The sequence below is a fragment of the Myotis yumanensis genome, unplaced genomic scaffold (assembly GCF_028538775.1).
Source record: "Myotis yumanensis isolate MYYU_CA2020_CCGP unplaced genomic scaffold, mMyoYum1.0.hap1 SCAF_13, whole genome shotgun sequence".
NCBI lineage: Eukaryota > Metazoa > Chordata > Mammalia > Chiroptera > Vespertilionidae > Myotis > Myotis yumanensis.
The window spans coordinates 20,995,012-21,015,436 of record NW_027223764.1 but is presented as its reverse complement, the minus strand read 5'-3'; the positions used below and the strand labels follow the sequence as shown (position 1 = coordinate 21,015,436).

Here is a 20,425-nt window from a genome sequence, read left to right as displayed (position 1 = left end):
ACATTGGTTGGTTGCCTCCCACATGCCCTCCTAGCACCCCTATCCCCCAGCACCCCTCCTGGGGCTGGGAAACCTGTAACCGAGGGAAGTGCCCTTTGGTCCTTGGGCTGACACTTAACACTGAGCCAAAATGGCCAATTTTTAAAAAATATATATATTTTATTGATATTTTACAGAGAGGAAGGGAGAGGGATAGAGAGTTAGAAACATTGATGAGAGAGAAACATCGATCAGCTGCCCCTGCACACCTCCTACTGGGGATGTGCCCGCAACCAAGGTACATGCCCTTGACTGGAATCGAACCTGGGACCCTTCAGTCCGCAGGCCGACGCTCTATCCACTGAGCCAAACCAGTTAGGGCAAAATGGCCATTTTTTATTTACCAATTTTAGAGGAAGGGGGAGAGAGAAACATCAACTTGCTGTTCCACCTATTTAGGCATTCATTGGTTGGTTCTTACGTGCCCAGACTAGGGATCAAACCCTCAACCTTGTAATATCGGGAAGATGCTCCAACCGAGTCACTAGGCCAGGGCTGGGCCCTAAAGTTTAGCCCTGTCAGTCAATATCCTCAAAAATTACACAAAACCTCATAAAATGACGATGCAGAAGAATAATTACATTATATACACAATTGGGAAGGGATGCTCACATTTACCTTCTCTCGGGCCTTTGAAAAGGTCACTGGAACATGAGAAAGCCTGTAAGACCTTTCTTTTCTACTAGGAAAAAGTTACATCGGTTAAGCTAGAATGAAGCTCCTCTGTGCCAGCCAATCTCTAATCCTGACAACCTCTGAAAGGTCTGGTATCCCCAGATTACAGAGAAGAAAATGGGCTGAAAGAGATGTGGAAACTTGCCAGATGTACTACTAAATACTGAAACAGGGGAAGGATGTTCAACTAAATCAAGGTTTAGTTTTTATTTGACTATATAGTAACCCTAGGCACATATCTTGGTTGCAGGCTGGATCCCTGGCCCTGGTCATGTGCATGCAGGAGGCAACCAATGGATGTGTCTCTGTCTTTCCCCCTCCCTTCCACTCTGTCTAAAAATCATTGGGAAAATATATCCTCGGGTGAGGATTAAAAACAAACAAAATAACAAAACCACCTAAACTGCTCAAGGCTAGAATTGGAGACTTGACACCAAAGCTCACCCTCAATCACTCTCACTACACACAAAAGATGTGGGATCCTTGAGTTAACACCCCAAGATGAGTTAACATCTCATAATTCACGTTTCGTCCAGTCCCTGTGTAACCTCTCCATGCTTAACCTTCATGCCATTCTCATCCTCAAACGTGTTCATTTGTTTCAGCACTTTGCTTGGGCTTCTCTCTGCCTTGAATATCCTCACTTCTATCTAAGTTCTTTAATTCCTTTTACCTCCTGTCACAGATCCCTTCCTGACCTCCTCACATGATAGTGCAGCATCCATTTTAAATTCAGATTTAACAAACATTTCCTGGAGTTCTCACTCTATCAGTAACACTATGATTACCACATAACTTCACAACTACCCCATGCTACCTGAATATTCAGGAAACCATATTCTCTCTAAATGAGGGAATGTATATAAAGTGCTTGACCTAGTGCCTGGCACATAGTAAGTATTCAATTAGCAAAAATACTTAAAAGAGAACATAAAATATAAAAAACATCTGAGATCAGGCTTTGTCCAGGGCAGGCATGCACTTGACACATGTCAGTTATTAGATGCCACCGGGCAAACCCCTGCTCCACGTCATGGCACCATTTAGATTCCTTTCCCAACTCAAGACAACAAAAACCATAAAATATTTTTAATAAAAATGTTTCGTGTCACAGCAAAATTATGTATTTATAAGACTGTCAGAAGGAATAGGCTATCTCCAACATTGTACAGTTGGCTTATGTAGACTCCAAAGGAAATATTTGTCACTGGAGAATGAAATCCACTGAAAGGTTCACAAGAAAAATGTTCCACCTTCAGAGTTAGTTTCTGGCAGACACTTCTAGAGCTGGTTGTTGCCTGATCCCAGGAATGCGAATAAAACAATGGCACCTTGTTGTTACTTTCATAGCATGTACTCTTGGAAAGAGCTTTGGGGTAAAATGTAGCTTCCTATGTCTGCAAGAACTCGGGCTGTACTCGGGCCACTTTCCGGAATTCTTTAGTGTGGGTCTTCGGGCACTGCATCTCACACCAGCTGATGGGAACCATCTGGACACCTAAAAGGGAAAACAGCTGGGTATGGACTGAAGTGTCACTGAGGTACCTGGTGAACCTCCCCTCGTACGGAAAAAACCTTGTTTGTTCCACTGACTTATGGAGGGATAAGCAGGAGTTATGATATTCTCTTTTTCTTCTTTTTTTTTTTTTTTAAATATATTTTATTGATTTTCACAGAGAGGAAGGGAGAGGGATAGAGAGCTAGACACATTGATGAGAGAGAAACATCGATCAGCTGCCTCCCGCACAACCCCCACTGGGGATGTGCCCGCAACCAAGGTACATGCCCTTGACCGGAATCGAACCTGGGACCCCTCAGTCTGCAGGCCGACGCTCTACCCACTGAGCCAAACCAGTCAGGGCAATTCTCTTTTTCTTAATTTATATAAGAGAATCATTCTAATCTTAGCAGCATCTACATTCACATTGCTTCCTAAATAATTATAAAAAAAAGACATGCCGAAACCGGTTTGGCTCAGTGGATAGAGCGTTGGCCTGAGGACTGAAAGGTCCCAGGTTCGATTCCGGTCAGGGGCATGTACCTGGGTTGCGGGCACATCCCCAGTGGGGAGTGTGCAGGAGGCAGCTGATCAATGTTTCTCTCTCATCGATGTTTCTAACTCTCTATCTCTCTCCCTTCCTCTCTGTAAAAAATCAATAAAATATATTAAAAAAAAAATAATAAAAAAATAAAAATAAAAAAAGACAAACAAAAGGAAACAATGGACTAATCTCAAAACATAGCTTCCAGGGAAAGGTAAGCATGTGGAAGCATGGACCAACTCACCTGACTCACTGTGGGCCACCACCACTCCTAGTTCATTCTCGGCAGTTGTCAGGAGGTAGTTGGACTGTGCATCACCTAGGGAGATCTAGTCACACAACATGGTGAAGGAAAATGACAGCTTATAAGTCTTCCCTCCCATAGCCACTTGAGTTGTATCTCTACTTCCATTTCTTCTTTTGACAAAGGCTCACAAATCTGCTGGAAATAAAAGGATACCACTTTGGCCAAGACAATGTCACCTGGGCGAAAACTCTTATAAATTTCAACCTGTAAAGAAAGAACAGGAGTGTTACATGATAGCTCTAGATTAGGTCTACAAGAAACTATTAACCCCTCTGGGAGACTAAGTCTATTTGCTAATCCCAGAGGGTAGACGTCATTATTACTCAAGACAACTAACAACTTCTATTCCTTCTACAGCATCATCATATAAATGAAAGATTTTGAATCTAATAACCCGATCAGGAATCTGACTTGGGCAATAGGTAACTGAGTAGGTCAGAGTAAGTCTGAGGAAACAGCAATGAATGATTTCCTGGGTTCAAAGGCAAAAAGTAAACCAGCCCTGCTCGGGTCAACAGGATAAAGAAAACTCATATGGAGAGGAAACGAACAGTGAGGTGAATTCTACACTTTCTAGTAGGGAACACCTTCAAATTCTTTGGACTCCACATTCCCACAGATCTTTAAAATTCGCTGGAATACTTTAAAAGGATTGAGTCCTAAAGCCAAAAAAAATAGAACCAACCAACAACCTTGTCTTTTTCAGTAGCTCGGACATCTTCCTTGCTATAAAAAAAGAAAATTAACAGAAAGATTATTATCTGTGAGAAAGAATTATCTTGAAGATCAGTGGTTCTCAACCTTCCTAATGCCGCGACCTTTTAATACAGTTCCTCATGTTGTGGTGACCCCCAATTTCATTGTTACAAATTGAACATAATTAAAGCATAGTGATTAATCACAAAAACAATATGTAATTATATATGTTTTCTCCGATGGTCTTAGGCGACCCCTGTGAAAGGGTTGTTCGACCCCCAAAGGGGTCGTGACCCACAGGTTCAGAACCACGGAGATGGCTAGCAGACAAAGAGCTATAAGAACAGAGATCAAGATGTAATTAGGACCCAGCTGCCACCCAGAGGATCAAGGTGGAGAAGCATCCTCAGGCCTCACAGAGGAGAAAACCACATTTCACATTCTTGGATCACACAGAGCAGCAGGATCAATACCTCTGACTAGAGAAAAGCAGATCAGATTTGGCGAGAAAGGATAAAGAACTTTGCTTATCTGGCTCACAAGAATTGTTTGTCCCTTCTCAAAGAATCCTCCCTCTCCGCCCCCCCAGAAAAAAAGAAAAAAGAATCCACAGGGGAAAAAAAATTTACCATTTTATCCATTAACCTTTGTAATGTCCTACAATCCTTGGGTTTAATCTGTATTAAATTCAATTCAAGAAAGGAAGGTACTTCCTAAAGCAGTGGTTCTCAACCTTCCTAATGCCGCGACCCTTTAATACAGTTCCTCATGTTGTGGTGACCCCCAACCATAAAATTATTTTTGTTGCTACTTCATAACTGTAATTTTGCTACTGTTATGAATTGTAATGTAAATATCTGATATGCAGGATGTACTTTCATTGTTACAAATTGAACATAATTAAAGCATAGTGATTAATCACAAAAACAATATGTAATTATGTATGTGTTTTCCGATGGTCTTAGGTGACCCCTGTGAAAGGGTCATTCGACCCCCAAAGGGGTCGCGACCCACAGGTTGAGAACCGCTGTCCTAAAGTGTTTTCTACTTTGATCTGAATTATCCCACACTGCTGATCTCTAGCTTAGCTCAGTTCTTTTTCTTTGTTCTTAAGCCTTTTCTCATTACTTTTTCCTTTTGTGCCAACTCATATATTACAGTATTTTCTTAGGACAATACCTGAGGCAAATCAAAGTACAGAGAGGAGAGAAATACTTCTTACCGGATAGTTCCTCGAAAAGAGTTCTTAAGTGGTGTGGACCCCACATACAGGATGTGTACTTTGGCAAAGCGTGAATTTATGCTAGAGACCTATGGAACAGAGATAAGATCAGCATTATAGTATTAGCAGTTGTCAGCTCAAGGAGGCAGCAATAAACTAGGAATTATCAGGATTTCAGTCTAAGCAATCTTACTAAGTATAGAATTTAAGACAAGTTAAGTCCTACTTATCCTTGCATAAAGTGGAATAAGAGCCACTCTGGCCAATGGAATTACTGTAGGAATCAAATGAAATAGCACAGTATTATTTTGAAAAACACAGATGTCTAATATAAATAGACACAGGGCATCATAGAAAATCGAGATCTTTAGCAGATCTTACTAAGAGGCCTAGAGTGGATGGAATTTAAGTCCACATTTCAGCTGCTGCATAATATTTGGATCACTGCCTCTCCAGTTATTTTCAGAATTACACATAGATTTTTCGGCTGGAGCAAGTTATAAAGAGAGAAACTAAGAGCTCCAAGTTAATGTAACCTGGCAGAGGGTGGGATGATGTACTAGAGTTACTGATCAGTATAGCATTAATTTGTACTTCCCGTGGAACATCCTAAAGACTTTATATTTAACAGGAATGCAACAGTATAAAGTTTTTCACTTTTCTGCAGAAAAAGGTCTCATTTCAGATATTCAAAGATACACCTTCTTATCACCTTTTGGAGCCCGTTTCCCATACAAGTAAAACTACATACTTAGGGAACCTGTTCTATGAAAGAACTATGCAAATCTGAACTTGGTTGCCTTGATCATTATCCTAGAAATCTTTAGACCAGCACAGTCCAGTAAAATTTTCTGTGACAAAAATGTTTTGTGTTGACTAATATGATAACCATTAACCACATGTAGCTATTAAGAATTTGAAATTCGGGTAGTGAAGCTGATAAATTTTTTCAAATATATATATATTTTTTATTGATTTCAGAGAGGAAGGGAGAGAGATAAAAACATCAATGATTAGAGAAAATAACTGATCAGCTGCCACCTGCATGCCCCCTACTGGGGACCGAGCCCACAACCCACGCATGTGCCCTTGACTGGAATCACACCCAGGACCTTTTCAGCCAGCAGGCTGATGCTCTATCTAATGAGCCAAATTTATTTATCTAGGGCGCTGATAAATAAATTTTAATTTACTTACTTTTAAATGGCCATATGTCGTTAGTGGCTACCATATTGAACAGTGCAGTTCTACAATGATCATGATGTCAGCACTGGATGTGGGTATCCTAAGTAGCAACGTTAGAACTTACCTTACAGGTTACAATAGCTCCCACATCTGGCAGTAATTGGGACTCTGTTTCTCTCATCACAGACACAACAGGAAGCTGAAAGGAAAACAATAAAACGTGAGTATCCTGGCTAAGCCTTGGGTAGAGGTATTTGTGGCTGAGTGTAATATAGGAATGTCTTGGTCTGCAGATGGGACTACAGATTCGTTTGTAGCAAAGAGCAGAAAGCCTTAGAAATTTTAGAAAATAGGAGGGCCACAGAAAGGATGCTGTTAGAAGACATAATCTAACCATTTCAGATCAGTTCTAACAAGTTTTTGAATGTGACTTTCTTGGAATTACTTGGTATAAAATTTCTTGCCTATAATCATGGATAATTTGACTCTTTCTTCCAAAGCTATACTGCTTATTCTTTCTATTTCTCATTATACAGGCTAGAATTTCCAAATAAATGTTATATAATAGTGGTCATACTTGTTTGCTTCTGGTTTAGGGGAATACTTGTAGAGTTTTCTCTTTGAGCATGGTATTAGCTGTTGGTATATGGTAGATAATATTTTTGAACCTCATATGTTCTTAATTTCTCCCTTGTTCATTATGGTTTGGGTCTCCTGGCCTTCAGTTCACCAGCTCACTAAATTTCTTCCCCTCTGAGGAGCTCTATTCAACCTGTTCTTTTTGCCAGGACTGAGCTCTTCCTATTTATCCTTTAGATTGGTTAAATGTCACTTCCACTAACTAGGCTGGGTTTACCTATATACGTTCTCATGGCACCCGGTAGTATTCTTTTAAAGCAGTCATCACATTTGTAACCATAAATTAATTTGAGCATTTATTTATTTACAATTTGGGTTTGTGCCCTTTGATAGCAGAGACCATGTGTATTTAGCTCATTACCATATTCCTAGAGGTCAGCATGAGCCTGACATATGAACATGCTCAACAAATGTCCATACCTAGGAAATGAACACACTTACCAATGTTAAGGACATTCCCAAAACTGAATGAAAAGCCTCTCCCTTTACAGATGAGGAAGAACGTAAAGCCAGAGAGTGTGTTTCTTCGATAAAGCAGAATCAAGGTCTAGTTAGCCAGTGCCTACGTGTTTTAATCCTGAATCCTCTTTCTAGTCCCTACCTGTCTTTAAGCTGCACCTTCAAAGACTGTGTATCCGATCCTGAGTTAACTGTGTTCGGCTCTGGGACTTGTGCATTCAACAAATGTTTACTGAGCATTTACCTTGTGCTGTGCACTGAAGGTATGGTGGTGAGACCTGCTTTCACGAATCTTAGAGTCAAGTCGGGAAAGAGTCTGGTGGGGAACATGTAACTGTTTAATTCTATGTTGAAATAAGTGCTTGGAAGGAAAGGAGTACAATTCTTTGTGTTAAACAGACAAAAGCCAAACTCCCTTCCTCAAGGAGAAGGTCCAGGAGGGCTTCCCTGAGAGAGTGAGACTTAGGCCAGTGGTTCTCAACTTGTGGGTCGAGACCCCTTTGGGGAAACACATACATCGGAAAATACATATATAATTACATATTGTTTTTGTGATTAATCACTATGCTTTAATTATGTTCAATTTGTAACAATGAAAATACATCCTGCATATCAGATATTTACATTACGATTCATAACCATAGCAAAATTGCAGTTATGAAGTAGCAACGAAAATAATTTTATGGTTGGGGGTCACCACAACATGAGGAACTGTGTTAAAGGGTCGCGGCATTAGGAAGGTTGAGAACCACTGACTTAGGCGATCTGAAGGGCAGGCAGGGATTACACAGGCTAAGGAGGGAAGGGCGCCAGGCAGGTGGTGTGGCACAAGGGCCCGGGGCAGGAGAGCTCAGGGCACTAGCGACGCTGAAGGAAGCCGGTATGACCAGACTGCAGAGTGCGGGGGGATGTGGACGAACCAGAGAATTAGGCAACATGCGGGCAGCAGTCAGCTCACAGAGGGCTGAGCTGGCCTCTGCTTTTCCCCCAGCATCCTTCCCCGAGGGTCAGCAACACAGCCAAAGGTGCCCCAAACGACGGGCACCCGGGTGCCATCTAAGTGCCCGGCAGCAGGGACCACAGCTCGAAGAAGCTTAAGAGACCAACTCTTCCTGCTGAGGCGCTAGAGATGCGTCCACAGTGCCCTTGCCCCAGGACCGCGAAATGAAAGGCAGCCTAAGAGAAAGGCAGAGACCGAGGAGATGGAGGGCCGCCCCCTTTCCTTTACCGCGCCGTTCTCGCAGCTCTTCGTCATGCAGCCAGCAAGAGACGAAAAGATGTAGCCATGCCGGGTGTAGGTGCCGCTGCCTGGGCTGCCCTCCTCCAAGTTACACAGACGTTCGCCTGCGGGAAAAAACGCGGCATCAGCCACGGGTGCCCAGAAGCTGTGGGCCACCCGGCCTTCCTGCCTCCGTCCCTATCCAGGACTCGGTATGGGCATCGCTCACTCACCCGGGATGCAGTACCTCACGGGTGGCGCCATGACAGCCACTATGCAAAGCCCGAAGGAAAACGGAAACGGCCTCTTATTGGCCAAAACACGGGTACAGTGTCTCAATAAGAAACGCGCCAATTGGTGCGTTTGTCACGTGACCCCGCGGCGCCTTTCTGAAGGGGTAAACTACATGTCCCAGGTTGCCCCGGGCGAATCTCGGGGCGGAGCTCCAGAACGCCTGGACTTGCGCTTGCGCCGTGGTTGAGCATGGGCTGGCGGCGGGTCCGGGTCTGCAGGGTGGCTCTGCAGGCAGCGGGGCATGGTTGGTTGGGTTGAGCCGCGTGGGCCTGGGGCGCGGAGCTGGAAGGGGTGGCAGTGAGCGGAGGCTGCGGGCTCCATTTGGTTGACTGGAGAGTCGGCAGGAGGCAGGTAAGTCGGCAGGCCTTTGTCCTCAGTCCTGTCCCTTTTTCTAGGGTCGGGCCCTGTCCTGGGGCCTTGTCGTGTAGCCGGCTCCTGCTGTCTCCTAGCGGGTCCCTGACTGTCCGCGCTCTCCTCTAGCCAGGCAGAGTGCACCTTCCGAGCAGCCGTCACCCGTGAAGCTGGAAGAAAGCCAACTAACCCATCTCGCCCATTTCACAGATTTGCAAACTCAGATCCAGAGATAGGATTTGAATTGTCCAGTGTCTCAAAGATAGTTTAAGGTAGAACCTAAACCGGAACCCACGTTTTTTGACTTCCAGTCCCATCGCACTTTGACCATGCCACCCTCACTGAGAAATAAACCTTTTCCCTGTTTTTATAACTGCAGCTTCCGATCTCAGTGGAATCCTCACAAGAATCCGATCCCATCCTTAACTTTTTCTCTTCCCAACATGTTAGTCCGGAAGGGAAGTCTGCACGTGAATAAAATGCTGCCGGTAGTGATGATTGACACCTGCTGCTCGAAATTGCAAACATCCTGAGAGCAACATCTTTGTCGGGATGAGGTTTACCAAGACTTTCATCACAGTTTCCTCTGCCTTCTGGCAGCTTTGAAAGCCATCTCTCCCAGTATACGCTCCCATCCCCAAATCCAGTTTCCCCTTGGGAAGCAGATGGTGATTTTGAGCCTTGGGAAGCGGAGAGTGCCATGGCCTGCAATCCCCTCTAATCTGGTGGCAGATGTCATTATGGTCTGTGGCTACTACTACCGTGGGCTCAGTGTTCAGGGCTTGTGCTTGGGGTGATGGTGGTGTGCTTTGCTCTGTTTCCTCCCTAGTTCACTCTGACCCCCCTCCTTATTGCTCCTCCCCCACAATTGTTTGAGTTCTGCTTTACTTCATTTTCCTGAGATGAATGTGTGCTCAGTTGTGGCCCCCTGGACTATACATCTCTTCCCTGGCCTCCCCATGGCCCCCAAAACCCACTAGCTAAAGTGAGTGGAGGCTCAGCTTTAGACTTTGTTCACTCTTGCTCTCCATATCTACAAGCTTTCTGTTTACATGTTTGGGTTGATTTCTGGTTGAAATTGTTTCCTAAAATGCCTTCTAACACTTAAGTGCTATGATTCTAACAACGAGAAGTGATAGCAGCGGAAAATTATTTGGTGTTATCCATTGTTGGACAGATAGACATCTGACTAGCCTCTCCACTGCTACATCTCAGGTCATTTATTTAACAAGTATTTATTGAGCACGTCCATGAGTCAGGTCTTGTGCTAAGAACTTTATGAACATTAGCATTTACTCATCCTCATTGCATGGGAACACAAGAAAATTGAGTTCAGGCAGGATCCAGTGATTTGCCCAAGTCACAGAACCACTTACAGGCAGAATTGAACCTTGAGTAGTCAAATGACGGGGCAGATGAAAGTTGGCAAGTCTAGTCTTTGAAGCAGACATTTCCTGTAGAGCTCGAATTCTGGAGATGGTTGAGAACAATCCAAAAAGTGGAAACCTGAAAAAGGAAGTTTGTTTGTAGACAGGAGAGATGGCATATTATCATGCTAATAAAGATGAGAAGAGAGGAGAATCGAAGATGGCGGCATAGGTAAACACCGGAGACTGCCGCCGTGGACAACCACTTCAAAAATACAACTAAAAGTCGGAGCGGACATCAACCAGAACCACGGGAAGGCTGGCTGAGGAGAGTCTCTTCAACTAGAAGCAAAAACAACAGCATTCTGACGCTCAGCGGAGGCGCAGTGTGGAAAATTTAAAGGTACGGCGGTGCGGTGGTGAGGGTGCGCGCGCAAAGCGGGCTGGCGGCTGAGGGCGCGATTGTCGTTTTCACTCAGGAGCGAGTCTCAGACTCTGGGCTACAGATCCAGGCGAGTCTCTAGGGACCCAGACTCAAACGGGAGAAGCGGGACTGTCTGGCTACGGCCCCTCCGAGGTTTGCAGCGATCGCTGGGACAGAGAGGCAGAGCCCCTGGGGACGGACTGAGAGCGGCCATAGCTGCTCCCTCCCCCCCCCCCGCCCTGTTGAGCCCGCCCCGCCCAAACCCTGCGCAGAGCCATTTGCCGATCGCCTCAGGCAAGGGCTGGACTAGCACCTCCCCTGAGGACTGAAGTTTTCCCACAGCTGATTTCCACCGCCAGTCTGCCTGGTGGTCAAATCCCTCTAGTGTTAACTACAACAATTAAGGCTTGGCTAGAACAAGACTGCGCACAGAGACCACAAGGGGGTGCACCAAGAAAGCATAAAAGATGCGGAGACAAAAAAACATGACAGAAATGGAGGATATGGAGCTAAGAATCGCAATTTTGAGGGCTTGCCATAAATTTGTGCAGAGCCTCACGAAAACTAATGAGACCCTCAATGCTACGATAAAGAAATTAGAAAGTAAGCATACACGGACTGAAATAAAGAATATTATACCCAATAGCAGACCAGAGGAGCACAAGAATCAAACCAAAGATTCGACAAAAAACACCCAATTGGAAAAGCATAATGAAAAAAGAATCCGAAAGTGTGAAGATAGTGTAAGGAGCCTCTGGTACAGCTTTAAGTGGACTAATATCAGAGTCATTGGAGTCCCAGAAGATGAGAGACAGCAAGATATTGAAAACGTATTTCAAGAAATAATGGCAGAAAACTTCCCCCACCTGGAGAAAGAAATGGACTTACAGGTCCAAGAAGCGCAGAGAACCCCAAACAAAAGGAATCCAAAGAGGACCACACCAAGACACATCATCATTAAAATGCCAAGAGCAAAAGACAAAGAGAAAATCTTAAAAGCAGCAAGAGAAAGAGGCTCAATTACCTACAAGGGAATACCCATACGACTGTCAGCTGATTTCTCAACAGAAACTTTGCAGGCCAGAAGGGAATGGCAAGAAATATTCAAAGTGCTGAATACCAAGAACCTACAACCAAGATTACTTTATCCAGCAAAGCTATCATTCAGAATTGAAAGTCAGATAAAGAGCTTCACAGATAAGGAAAAACTAAAGGAGTTCATCACCGCCAAACCAGTATTATATGAAATGCTGAAAGGTATCCTTTAAGAAGAGGAAGAAGAAGAAAAAGGTAAAGATACAAATTAGGAACAACAAATATGCATCTATCAACAAATGAATCTAAGAATCAAGTGAATAAATAACCTGATGTACAGAATGAACTGGTGACTATAATGAATCAGGGACATAGAAAGGAAATGGACTGACTATTCTTGGGGGGGAAAGGGGAAAGGGAGATTCGGGAAGAGACTGGACAAAAATCATGCACCTATGGATGAACTCAGTGGGTGGGGAGTGAGGGTGGAGGGTGGGGTGGGAGCTGGAAGGAGGGGAGTTATGGGGGGAAAAAAGAGGAACAAATGTAATAACCTGAACAATAAAGATTTAAAAAAAAAAAAAAAGATGAGAAATGCAATGCATCTTAGTTGCCAGCTATTGCTGTTGTATTTTAGGAAACAGGAAGTTCTCCATTAGCCATAGTAAGGGAACAAACAGCGGTATGGACATCAAAGCCACTTGCATTTGTTGTGGGGTAAAGTGTTTTGTCCCACTCTTATATTTGATTGTGGTGCCTATCTATGCTATTTTGAAAATTGATGCTTGAAGACAAATCATGTTTCTAAACAATGGGAGTCCAACTCAAAGGAGGTAGGAAGTTTGAGCTTTTCCTTTTTCTCTCTTCTACACTCTTAATTCTCTAGCTCGTAGGAGGTGATAAGGGAATGGCCACTTTATCCTGGTGCAGAGAGTAGGTCTCTACTGAATTGTCTTTCTTCTCTTTCCCTGCTGGCATTGTCTGCTAGATTTCTTTTTCCCTTAGGTCAATATAGGGTTGTGGAAGGAGGTAATTAAGAGTTTTCTTTGAAAGGCTGTTTATGTTGGTGAGCCAGGATGCAAGGAGAGTACCTTGCTCTAGTTACTGAACGGAAACCATCCCTACAGTGGAGCAGCCTCCTCCGGTTTCTGCTGGGTCTTGAGCTGACTGTTAAATAAGTCAGTGGAGTTGCTGAGGACAAAGTAGCTCTAGGGGAAAATCAGATAATTTCTTTTCTGGAAGGGACTTTAATTTGCTGAGTTGATGAGATTATCATCGAAGGAATCTGTGTCTTCTGTTCTGGGCGTTGCCTGGGCCGCTGACCTTCCATGGCTGTTGGATGAGGTAGAAACCACACAGAGGAGATGGAGGCCCTTGCAGAGGAGCCATGCAAAGGGCCAAAGAGCTAGGGAAGCTGGTTGGGAAGCTTGGGGCCAAGGGCAGCAGCTGCTGAGAAGGCTCTTGAATGTTCAACTAGAACAGGCAGAGGAGACTCAGCGGAGAGGTCAGGCCTTGTTGTCGTCCTGAGCCACCAGCATGGAGGCTCCCCTCCCACTGCCATGTCTTTCTGCCTGTGGTGGTATTCTCCTCTGAATACCCGAGGCTGTCTTGGCTGCTGTACCCTTGGGGTGGCGCTGGGACTGGGATTGAAGACAAAGCATGTATGTCATGGAAGGGTAGCTGAGCTGTCCTGACAGGAGACAGGGGCTCTCCTGCTACCAGGTTGGCCTGTAACATCAGCCCAGAGGGAGTAGGAAGGATGAGTATCTTTTGTCAGGACTCAGCAACCAAATAGTTCTTGGGGACTGGAAACCCTGGGCAGGGGAGTCTGGGTGCAGGCTCCACATGCTAGCATTCACGCCACCACTGGTTGTTCCTTGGAGGTAGGTCAATGGGCCAGGGCAGACAAAGACTTGGGGAACCCTCTGCCAGTGGCCATACTCACAGACACACTGGGCAGCTTTCTGCATGTTGGCTGTGCTCCGCCCAGTGACCTGTCTACAGACAATTCCAAAGACCCTGCTTTGTCTTGGAGCCACCTATCTCCCCTTCACCCCTTTACTATGGCCTTTTGCTCTCGGTGTGCATCATCTTGGATTTGCTGTGTAACCACATGGTGCAATGTGGTTTCTGCCGGATTAGAACCTCCAGCCCTACCCCCTGTAGTCTGGTTGGGACATGGCACTGCACATTCCGTAGAGAATGGAAGTGACTTTCTTACTGCCCACAGCTGGTAACTGGCCCAGCTGGGCCTCAGTCTTAGGTCTGTGCTTCTAAACTGGTGCTCAGGGCCTCCTCACTGGTGGGCTAAGGAGGGAGGCTGGTCCCTCACAATGGTGTGCTCTCCTAGGAGCCATGCAGCCCCTCACAATGGTATGCTCTCCTAGGAGCCATGCAGGGCCAGCGGAGCCTGCTGCTGGGCCCTGCCCGCCTCTGCCTGCGCCTGCTTCTGCTCCTGGGCTCCAGGCGCCGCTGCCCCCCTCTGCTCCGGGGCCTGGTACAGCGCTGGCGCTATGGCAAGGTCTGCCTGCGCTCTCTGCTCTACAACTCCTTCGGGGGCAGTGACACCGCTGTCGATGCTGCCTTTGAGCCCATCTACTGGCTGGTGGACAACGTGATCCGCTGGTGTGGGGTGGTGAGTGATGCCCAGGGAGCAGGAAGAGGGATGTTTTGGGGTAGCAGAGGGACATGTGTGTGATGCACCAATGCCAGCCCCTACCCTGGGGATATTCCTGAGTTATTCTGGGTGGCGACAAGCTCTCTCACTGCATCTACCTGACCTCACTGGTGTTGGCAGGTGTTCGTGGTGCTGGTGATTGTGCTGACCAGCTCCATTGTGGCCATCGCCTACCTGTGTGTCCTACCCCTCATCCTCCGAACCTACTCAGTGCCACGACTCTGCTGGCATTTCTTCTATAGCCACTGGAACCTGATCCTCATCGTCTTCCATTACTACCAGGCCATCACCACTCCACCTGGATATCCACCCCAGGTGGGTCTCCACAGGGGGTCGGGGAGGCAGAGGGCTGCTGGCCATGGGCGCCCGTCCAAGGAGTGGGGAGAGAGCGTGCCTTGCATCTTTGCAGGTATGAAACTGGTGCTGCCATATTGTCATGATGCTTTTCTCTCTTCGCACAGGGCAGGAATGATATCGCAACAGTCTCCATCTGTAAGAAGTGCATCTACCCCAAGCCAGCCCGAACACACCACTGCAGCGTCTGCAATAGGTGGGTCTTGGCTTTGCTTTCTGTGAGCCCAGCTCTGGCCCTTTGGCTGTAGCCCTAGGGAAAAACCGAAACCTGGGGTTTGAGAAGATGTTTATGAAGCACTCACCACATGCCAAACAATGGGCCCTCTCTGTCATGACCCCTGGCCCTCAGGATGGTCCTGTGAGTTAGGCATCATCACCACTTGTAGAAACTGAGGTTCCGAGAGATGAGTTGCCCTGATACTCATGTAGTATCAGGTAGCCAGTGTAGCAGCGTTTGAAGCAAGGCCTGGCTGTCTTCCAAGTCTGTGCCCTTTCCACCTCAGCAGGATGTTGGTCCTTGTAGAGAAGGATTGGCACTGACATCTCAAGAACCTTGGCCACCATAACAGAGCCTGTGTCCCTCCCTCACAGGTGTGTGCTGAAGATGGATCACCACTGTCGTATCCTTTTATTATCTCTTCCGCCTGAGGCCTCCTCTTTAGCTTCAGAGCACTGCACAGGGCTAAGGGCCACAGACTTGAGGCTTCTAGCATCACCCTGCGGAGAACATTGGGCTCAGGAGAAGTTAGTGGAAGAGGAGTTGTGGCAGCTGACCATCTCTTGGGGGAAGCAGGAAGCTTACAGGTGCTCTGGGACAGAACTCCTTGGAGCAAGTCATCTATTCCTACAGCCCTTTCTTTTGTAGACTGTCATGCCGGCACCTATTGGATGGAAAGAGATGTTTGGGCTTCAGTCGTCGTCCACTGGGTATCCAGATAGAAGCATTGATTCCCTTCTGCTGCCCCGTACAGATGTCTGGTTAACCCCAGCTAGGTTGATATATTGGTAAATTCATTTTAGTGAATGGTTTCAATTTTCATGATTTCCTGGTGGGATTGTGAGGGCTCTGAAAAGATTTAACACTTTCACTTCAACCTCTGGCAAGTCCCATATGTATTTTCCTGCCTTTGGAAAATAGTTCTTGGTGACTGGAAACCCTGGGCTTGGATGATGTCATCATGAAACAAGGATGAACCAGAGAGGCCTGGACACACCCTGAAGTTGTTTGATCTTGTCCTTAATCCTTCACGCACCAGCCTGGCTAAACAACTGTGTGGGCCACTATAACCATCGGTACTTCTTCTCTTTCTGCTTTTTCATGACTCTGGGCTGTGTCTATTGCAGCTATGGAAGTTGGGACCTTTTCCGGGAGGCTTATGCTGCCATTGAGGTGAGCCCATAGTTAGGAGCAGGGCTACTACGTAGTGAGCACTTTGGGGTGTGGAATCTGTCCCTTAAGGAGTGGGGCTGTAGCACCTCCATGCTAGAGACCTGAGAGTATAACCAGCACTGTTTTCCATCCCCTTAGAAAATGAAACAGCTCGACAAGAACAAACTACAGGCGGTTGCCAACCAGGTGGGCGGTCCCCACCCCACTGCCTTTTGCTGCTCAGGCCAGGGGGCATAGAGTTGCTGAGGCAACCAGGGCCCACCTGGTGGAATTGTAGAGACTGGTTGAGGGGCCGCCGGAGACTGGATCAGGGGTGTTCTGGGAGGCTGTCTGCCACGCAGACTAAGTGGCCTGGAAGTCCCTCGTATGTGACAGTTTTTGGCTCTCTATCCCATTATCACCTTTTTTGGGCTGAGCAAGGACTCTGCCTTGGTGATGGCCTGAGCAGCAAGGAGTCTGTGTCGGTCTGTGTACTGGGGCTCCAGGGGACAGAGATCAGGCTGGGCCAGTCTGATCATCCTTCGCTCCTGGTCTGTCTGCATCCGCATCTGGGTCGTCCCTTCTCCCAGGCTTTTTGGGACTCCTTATGCTGAGCAGATCTTGGGCTGATTGTACTTCTGCTGACCTTTCAGTCCTTAGTGTAGCTCAGTTCTCCCTGCTGCAGTCATTCCATTCTGGGTGTGGGTCTGGTCTCTTCTCTTGGCGATTGCAGCCACGGGAAGGTCTAGCTGGGAAGTGGAGTGGCTTCCCCTGGATCCCCATTTGTGTTGTCAGATCTGAAGGCCCAGGGTCGGCTCCTCCTGTGCTTTGCCATCCTGTCCAGACCCACTCTGCCCAGTGTTTGTCCACATGATGCTGCCGGGCTTGGTCCACCCATCTGGCTGCTACCCTGACTCCTCTGTGGCTTAACCCATTATTTTTTCATCCTGGGCTTGGATCACTTCCCTGCCTGAAGGTGCGGGGGGCTCTGGTGGAGACTAGCCCAGCAAATGAGCCAGACTTTGCTGTTTTCTTTTTCTAGACTTATCACCAGACCCCACCACCCACCTTCTCCTTCCGAGAAAGAATGACTCACAAGAGTCTTGTCTACCTCTGGTTCCTGTGCAGGTATCTAACTCGCTCCTTTCTGGCAGCTTAATGGAGGGGCAGCTTCAGAAAAACCTTTTTAGGTGCCCACAGGGACCCATTCCTGTGTGAACTGCTGCTCTTAGTCTAATAAAGGTTAGAAAAGTCAGCATTTAATTTTCTCTAGCATTTTGGTGCAGGGAATACTAAGGATACTGGCATTGAGTGTTTGTTATATGCCAAGGTAAGTTAAAAGCCTACCTAATCAGTAAGTGACTACATTTTATAGATAAGGAAAACTGAAAATTAGCGGGGTGATTTGTTCCACAATACACAGCTAGGAATGAATGTAGAGCTGGAGCCTGAATTTTGTGCCATCCCATTCCAACCCCTGGTGCTTTTACTACTCTCTACAGGCTCTCAAGCATGGCTATTTTAAGAAATACACAACATTTTTTATTAGTAATACAGACTTATTCCCCCCTCCTTTCCATATAATTTATTCTTTGCCCATGTTGAAGCATTTTCATTGATGCTTTTTATAGATGTAGTGAAGAAAAAGTTTATCTGGGGTGTGTAGGCTGGGAAAGAGGTCCCTATCCAATCATTATTGCTCAGCTTAATTTCAGACATAGCCGTTAACCCTCTCTAAGCTACTAACCAATCTTTGCTTCTTTTCTTAGTTCTGTGGCACTTGCCCTGGGTGCCCTAACTGTATGGCATGCTGTTCTCATCAGTCGAGGTGAGACTAGTATTGAAAGGCACATCAACAAGAAGGAGAAACGTCGGCTGCAGGCAAAGGGCAGAGTGAGTAGGGCTGAGGGCTGAGGGAGGATGCTCAACCTGCCATCCTATAAATAGGCCCTGGTTAGGGCCAACTACGGCAGGCATCCTGAAAGGCCAGAACTTGCCTAGCTGAGCTTAGGCTTGGCCAGCTTAGGCTTGAAAATTAGAAGGGGATTAAATAAAGGGGTTTGTAGAAACTTACATTTTTCTTGGTCCTAGATTTTTAGGAATCATTATAACTACGGCTGCTTGAACAACTGGAAGTTATTCCTGGGTGTGGACACAGGAAGGTAAAGTAGACCAGTGCTGTCCAATAGGAATCGGTGATGAGAAAGATGTTCTGTACCTATGCCAGTGATGGCGAACCTTTTGAGCTCGGCGTGTCAGCATTTTGAAAAACCCTAACTTAACTCGGGTGCCGTGTCATATATAGAAATTTTTTGATATTTGCAACCATAGTAAAACAAAGACTTATATTTTTGATATTTATTTTATATATTTAAATGCCATTTAACAAAGAAAAATCAACCAAAAGAGTTCGCGTGTCACCTGACATGCGTGTCATAGGTTCGCCATCACTGACCTATGCTGTCTAAGACATTAGCCACATGTGGCTACTGAAATCTTGCCGGGTGGCTAATGCACTGATGAACTTTTTTATTTAAGTTTTATTTTCACTAATTTAAAAAGGCACATGTGTGCCCTGGATGGGTAGCTCAGTTGGTTAGAGTGGGATCCCAATACCCCAAGGTTACAGGTTCAATCCCCAGTCAGCACATACAAGAATCAACCAATGAATGCATAAGTAAGTAAAACAACAAATTGATATGTTCTTTTTCTCTCTCTAAAATAAAAATAAATTAGAAAACAATAACAAAACACATGTGGCTAATGGCCACAATATTGGAAGCACAGATCTAGATTCTAGTAGAGATCATTGTTTATTTGCGCCAACAGAGTTTAAGGCCAACACTGGTTTAAGTAGCAGATGAAGCTTGCAGATAACACAGTATCCCAAGAAAGCTCTTTTCAAGAAGGGACTTCTAGGTAGGGAAGGGGGCCACCAATCACCTTTCATTTGTATGGCAGTGTCTGGAGTTCAAGCCAATGCTTTCTGGGATTGAAATAATCGATTTGTGACAGAGGTTGTCCTAAGACAATAAATGAAGCTAGCTCCTTCCACCCAAGACATGGAGAATCATTTTCCAAATTGCAGCGATCGAGGCAGTAATAAGGTGACCACAAGTACCTGCCTGCCTCCTTTCCCCAACCCCATTACATCCCTGGCTGTTACTGTACTTGCAGTCGCCCCTTAGACGTTCAGCTCAAAACCTCTAAAGGCCTTCAAGCCACCAGAGGGCACATTTATTGGACAAAATTAGGGCTTTTGTTCGTGATTAAAGCCAAGGTAGCTTCAGGATACATAAAAGGTAGCTTAATGTATCCTTACTGAGGAAAGAGGATCAGGAAGCCCAGAAACTCTTGGGACTCAGAGACATTCTTTTTTCTTGCAGGCACTGGCTTACTCGGGTGCTGTTACCTTCCAGTCACCTGCCCCACGGGAATGGAATAATCTGGGATCCCCCTCCTTGGGTGACTGCTCAGTCGGCCTCTGTGATGGCAGTGTGAGCTGGATTCTGTCAGCCACAATTTGAGCATCACCTTGCTTCCTGCACTGTCTTGAGGGCCTCCAAGGGTAGCTTCTTGGAACTCTTGAGCAACAAGAGCCTGTGGACCTGCCTTAGGGTACCATGCACAGACAACCCAAGGACCCAACTCCTGGCCACTGCAGAAGCACGGCACGATGTGGAAAAGTCCTGGGACTGATGTTCCTTTCCTCAGGCAAACCGAAGTTCCAGCCGTGGACTGGAGATTAGGCAGCTAGCAACCTTGCCGGGTGCTGACCCCAACCTCCAGGTTATAGCACTGGAGTTGGCCACCACCACTTCCACTTGCTGTCTGAGAAAACGCCTGAATGGTCATGCTGAGATCCTGGCTTCTCAACAGGGCAAAGATACCAGGCCTACTGCTGAGGTCACTGCCACTTCTCACATGCTAAAGGGAGCAAAAATAAAGGTATTTGATTTTTAAAGATCTGTAGCTTCTCACTCTTTGCCGCTACTTTAGGGCAGGGAAGGGGATAGTCAGGGTCAAGGCTTAGTGAATAGTGTTCTGGTCATGCCACCTCTGCCCTATTTG

The 20,425-nt window shown here is 46.1% G+C and overlaps 2 protein-coding genes across 4 annotated transcripts; one reads left to right on the top strand and one right to left on the bottom strand.

Moving 5' to 3' along the window:
• Nucleotides 1-193: 193 nt before the first annotated feature.
• Nucleotides 194-8,771, bottom strand: EXOSC1 (exosome component 1). Of its 2 annotated transcripts, XM_070432584.1 has the most exons (8): nucleotides 8,717-8,771; nucleotides 8,493-8,608; nucleotides 6,291-6,365; nucleotides 4,982-5,070; nucleotides 3,756-3,789; nucleotides 3,217-3,267; nucleotides 3,001-3,085; nucleotides 194-2,212 (listed from the first exon to the last, which is right to left on the bottom strand). In XM_070432584.1, the coding sequence occupies exons 1-8, from the start codon at nucleotides 8,745-8,747 to the stop codon at nucleotides 2,106-2,108; spliced, it is 588 nt and encodes a 195-aa protein (XP_070288685.1). In that variant the 5' UTR covers nucleotides 8,748-8,771; the 3' UTR covers nucleotides 194-2,105. The 2 variants fall into 2 exon arrangements, with proteins under 2 accessions (XP_070288685.1, XP_070288686.1); XM_070432585.1 differs by lacking the exons at nucleotides 8,493-8,608; nucleotides 8,717-8,771 and having other exon boundaries at nucleotides 3,749-3,789; nucleotides 6,291-6,363.
• Nucleotides 8,772-8,969: 198 nt separating this feature from the next.
• Nucleotides 8,970-20,318, top strand: ZDHHC16 (zinc finger DHHC-type palmitoyltransferase 16). 2 transcript variants are annotated; one of them, XM_070432581.1, is made up of 11 exons: nucleotides 8,970-9,128; nucleotides 14,342-14,589; nucleotides 14,752-14,946; nucleotides 15,093-15,181; nucleotides 15,577-15,605; nucleotides 16,242-16,375; nucleotides 16,514-16,561; nucleotides 17,397-17,482; nucleotides 18,124-18,247; nucleotides 18,446-18,516; nucleotides 19,741-20,318. In XM_070432581.1, the coding sequence occupies exons 2-11, from the start codon at nucleotides 14,347-14,349 to the stop codon at nucleotides 19,853-19,855; spliced, it is 1,134 nt and encodes a 377-aa protein (XP_070288682.1). In that variant the 5' UTR covers nucleotides 8,970-9,128; nucleotides 14,342-14,346; the 3' UTR covers nucleotides 19,856-20,318. The 2 variants fall into 2 exon arrangements, with proteins under 2 accessions (XP_070288682.1, XP_070288683.1); XM_070432582.1 differs by lacking the exon at nucleotides 16,514-16,561.
• The last annotated feature ends 107 nt before the right edge of the window (nucleotides 20,319-20,425 follow it).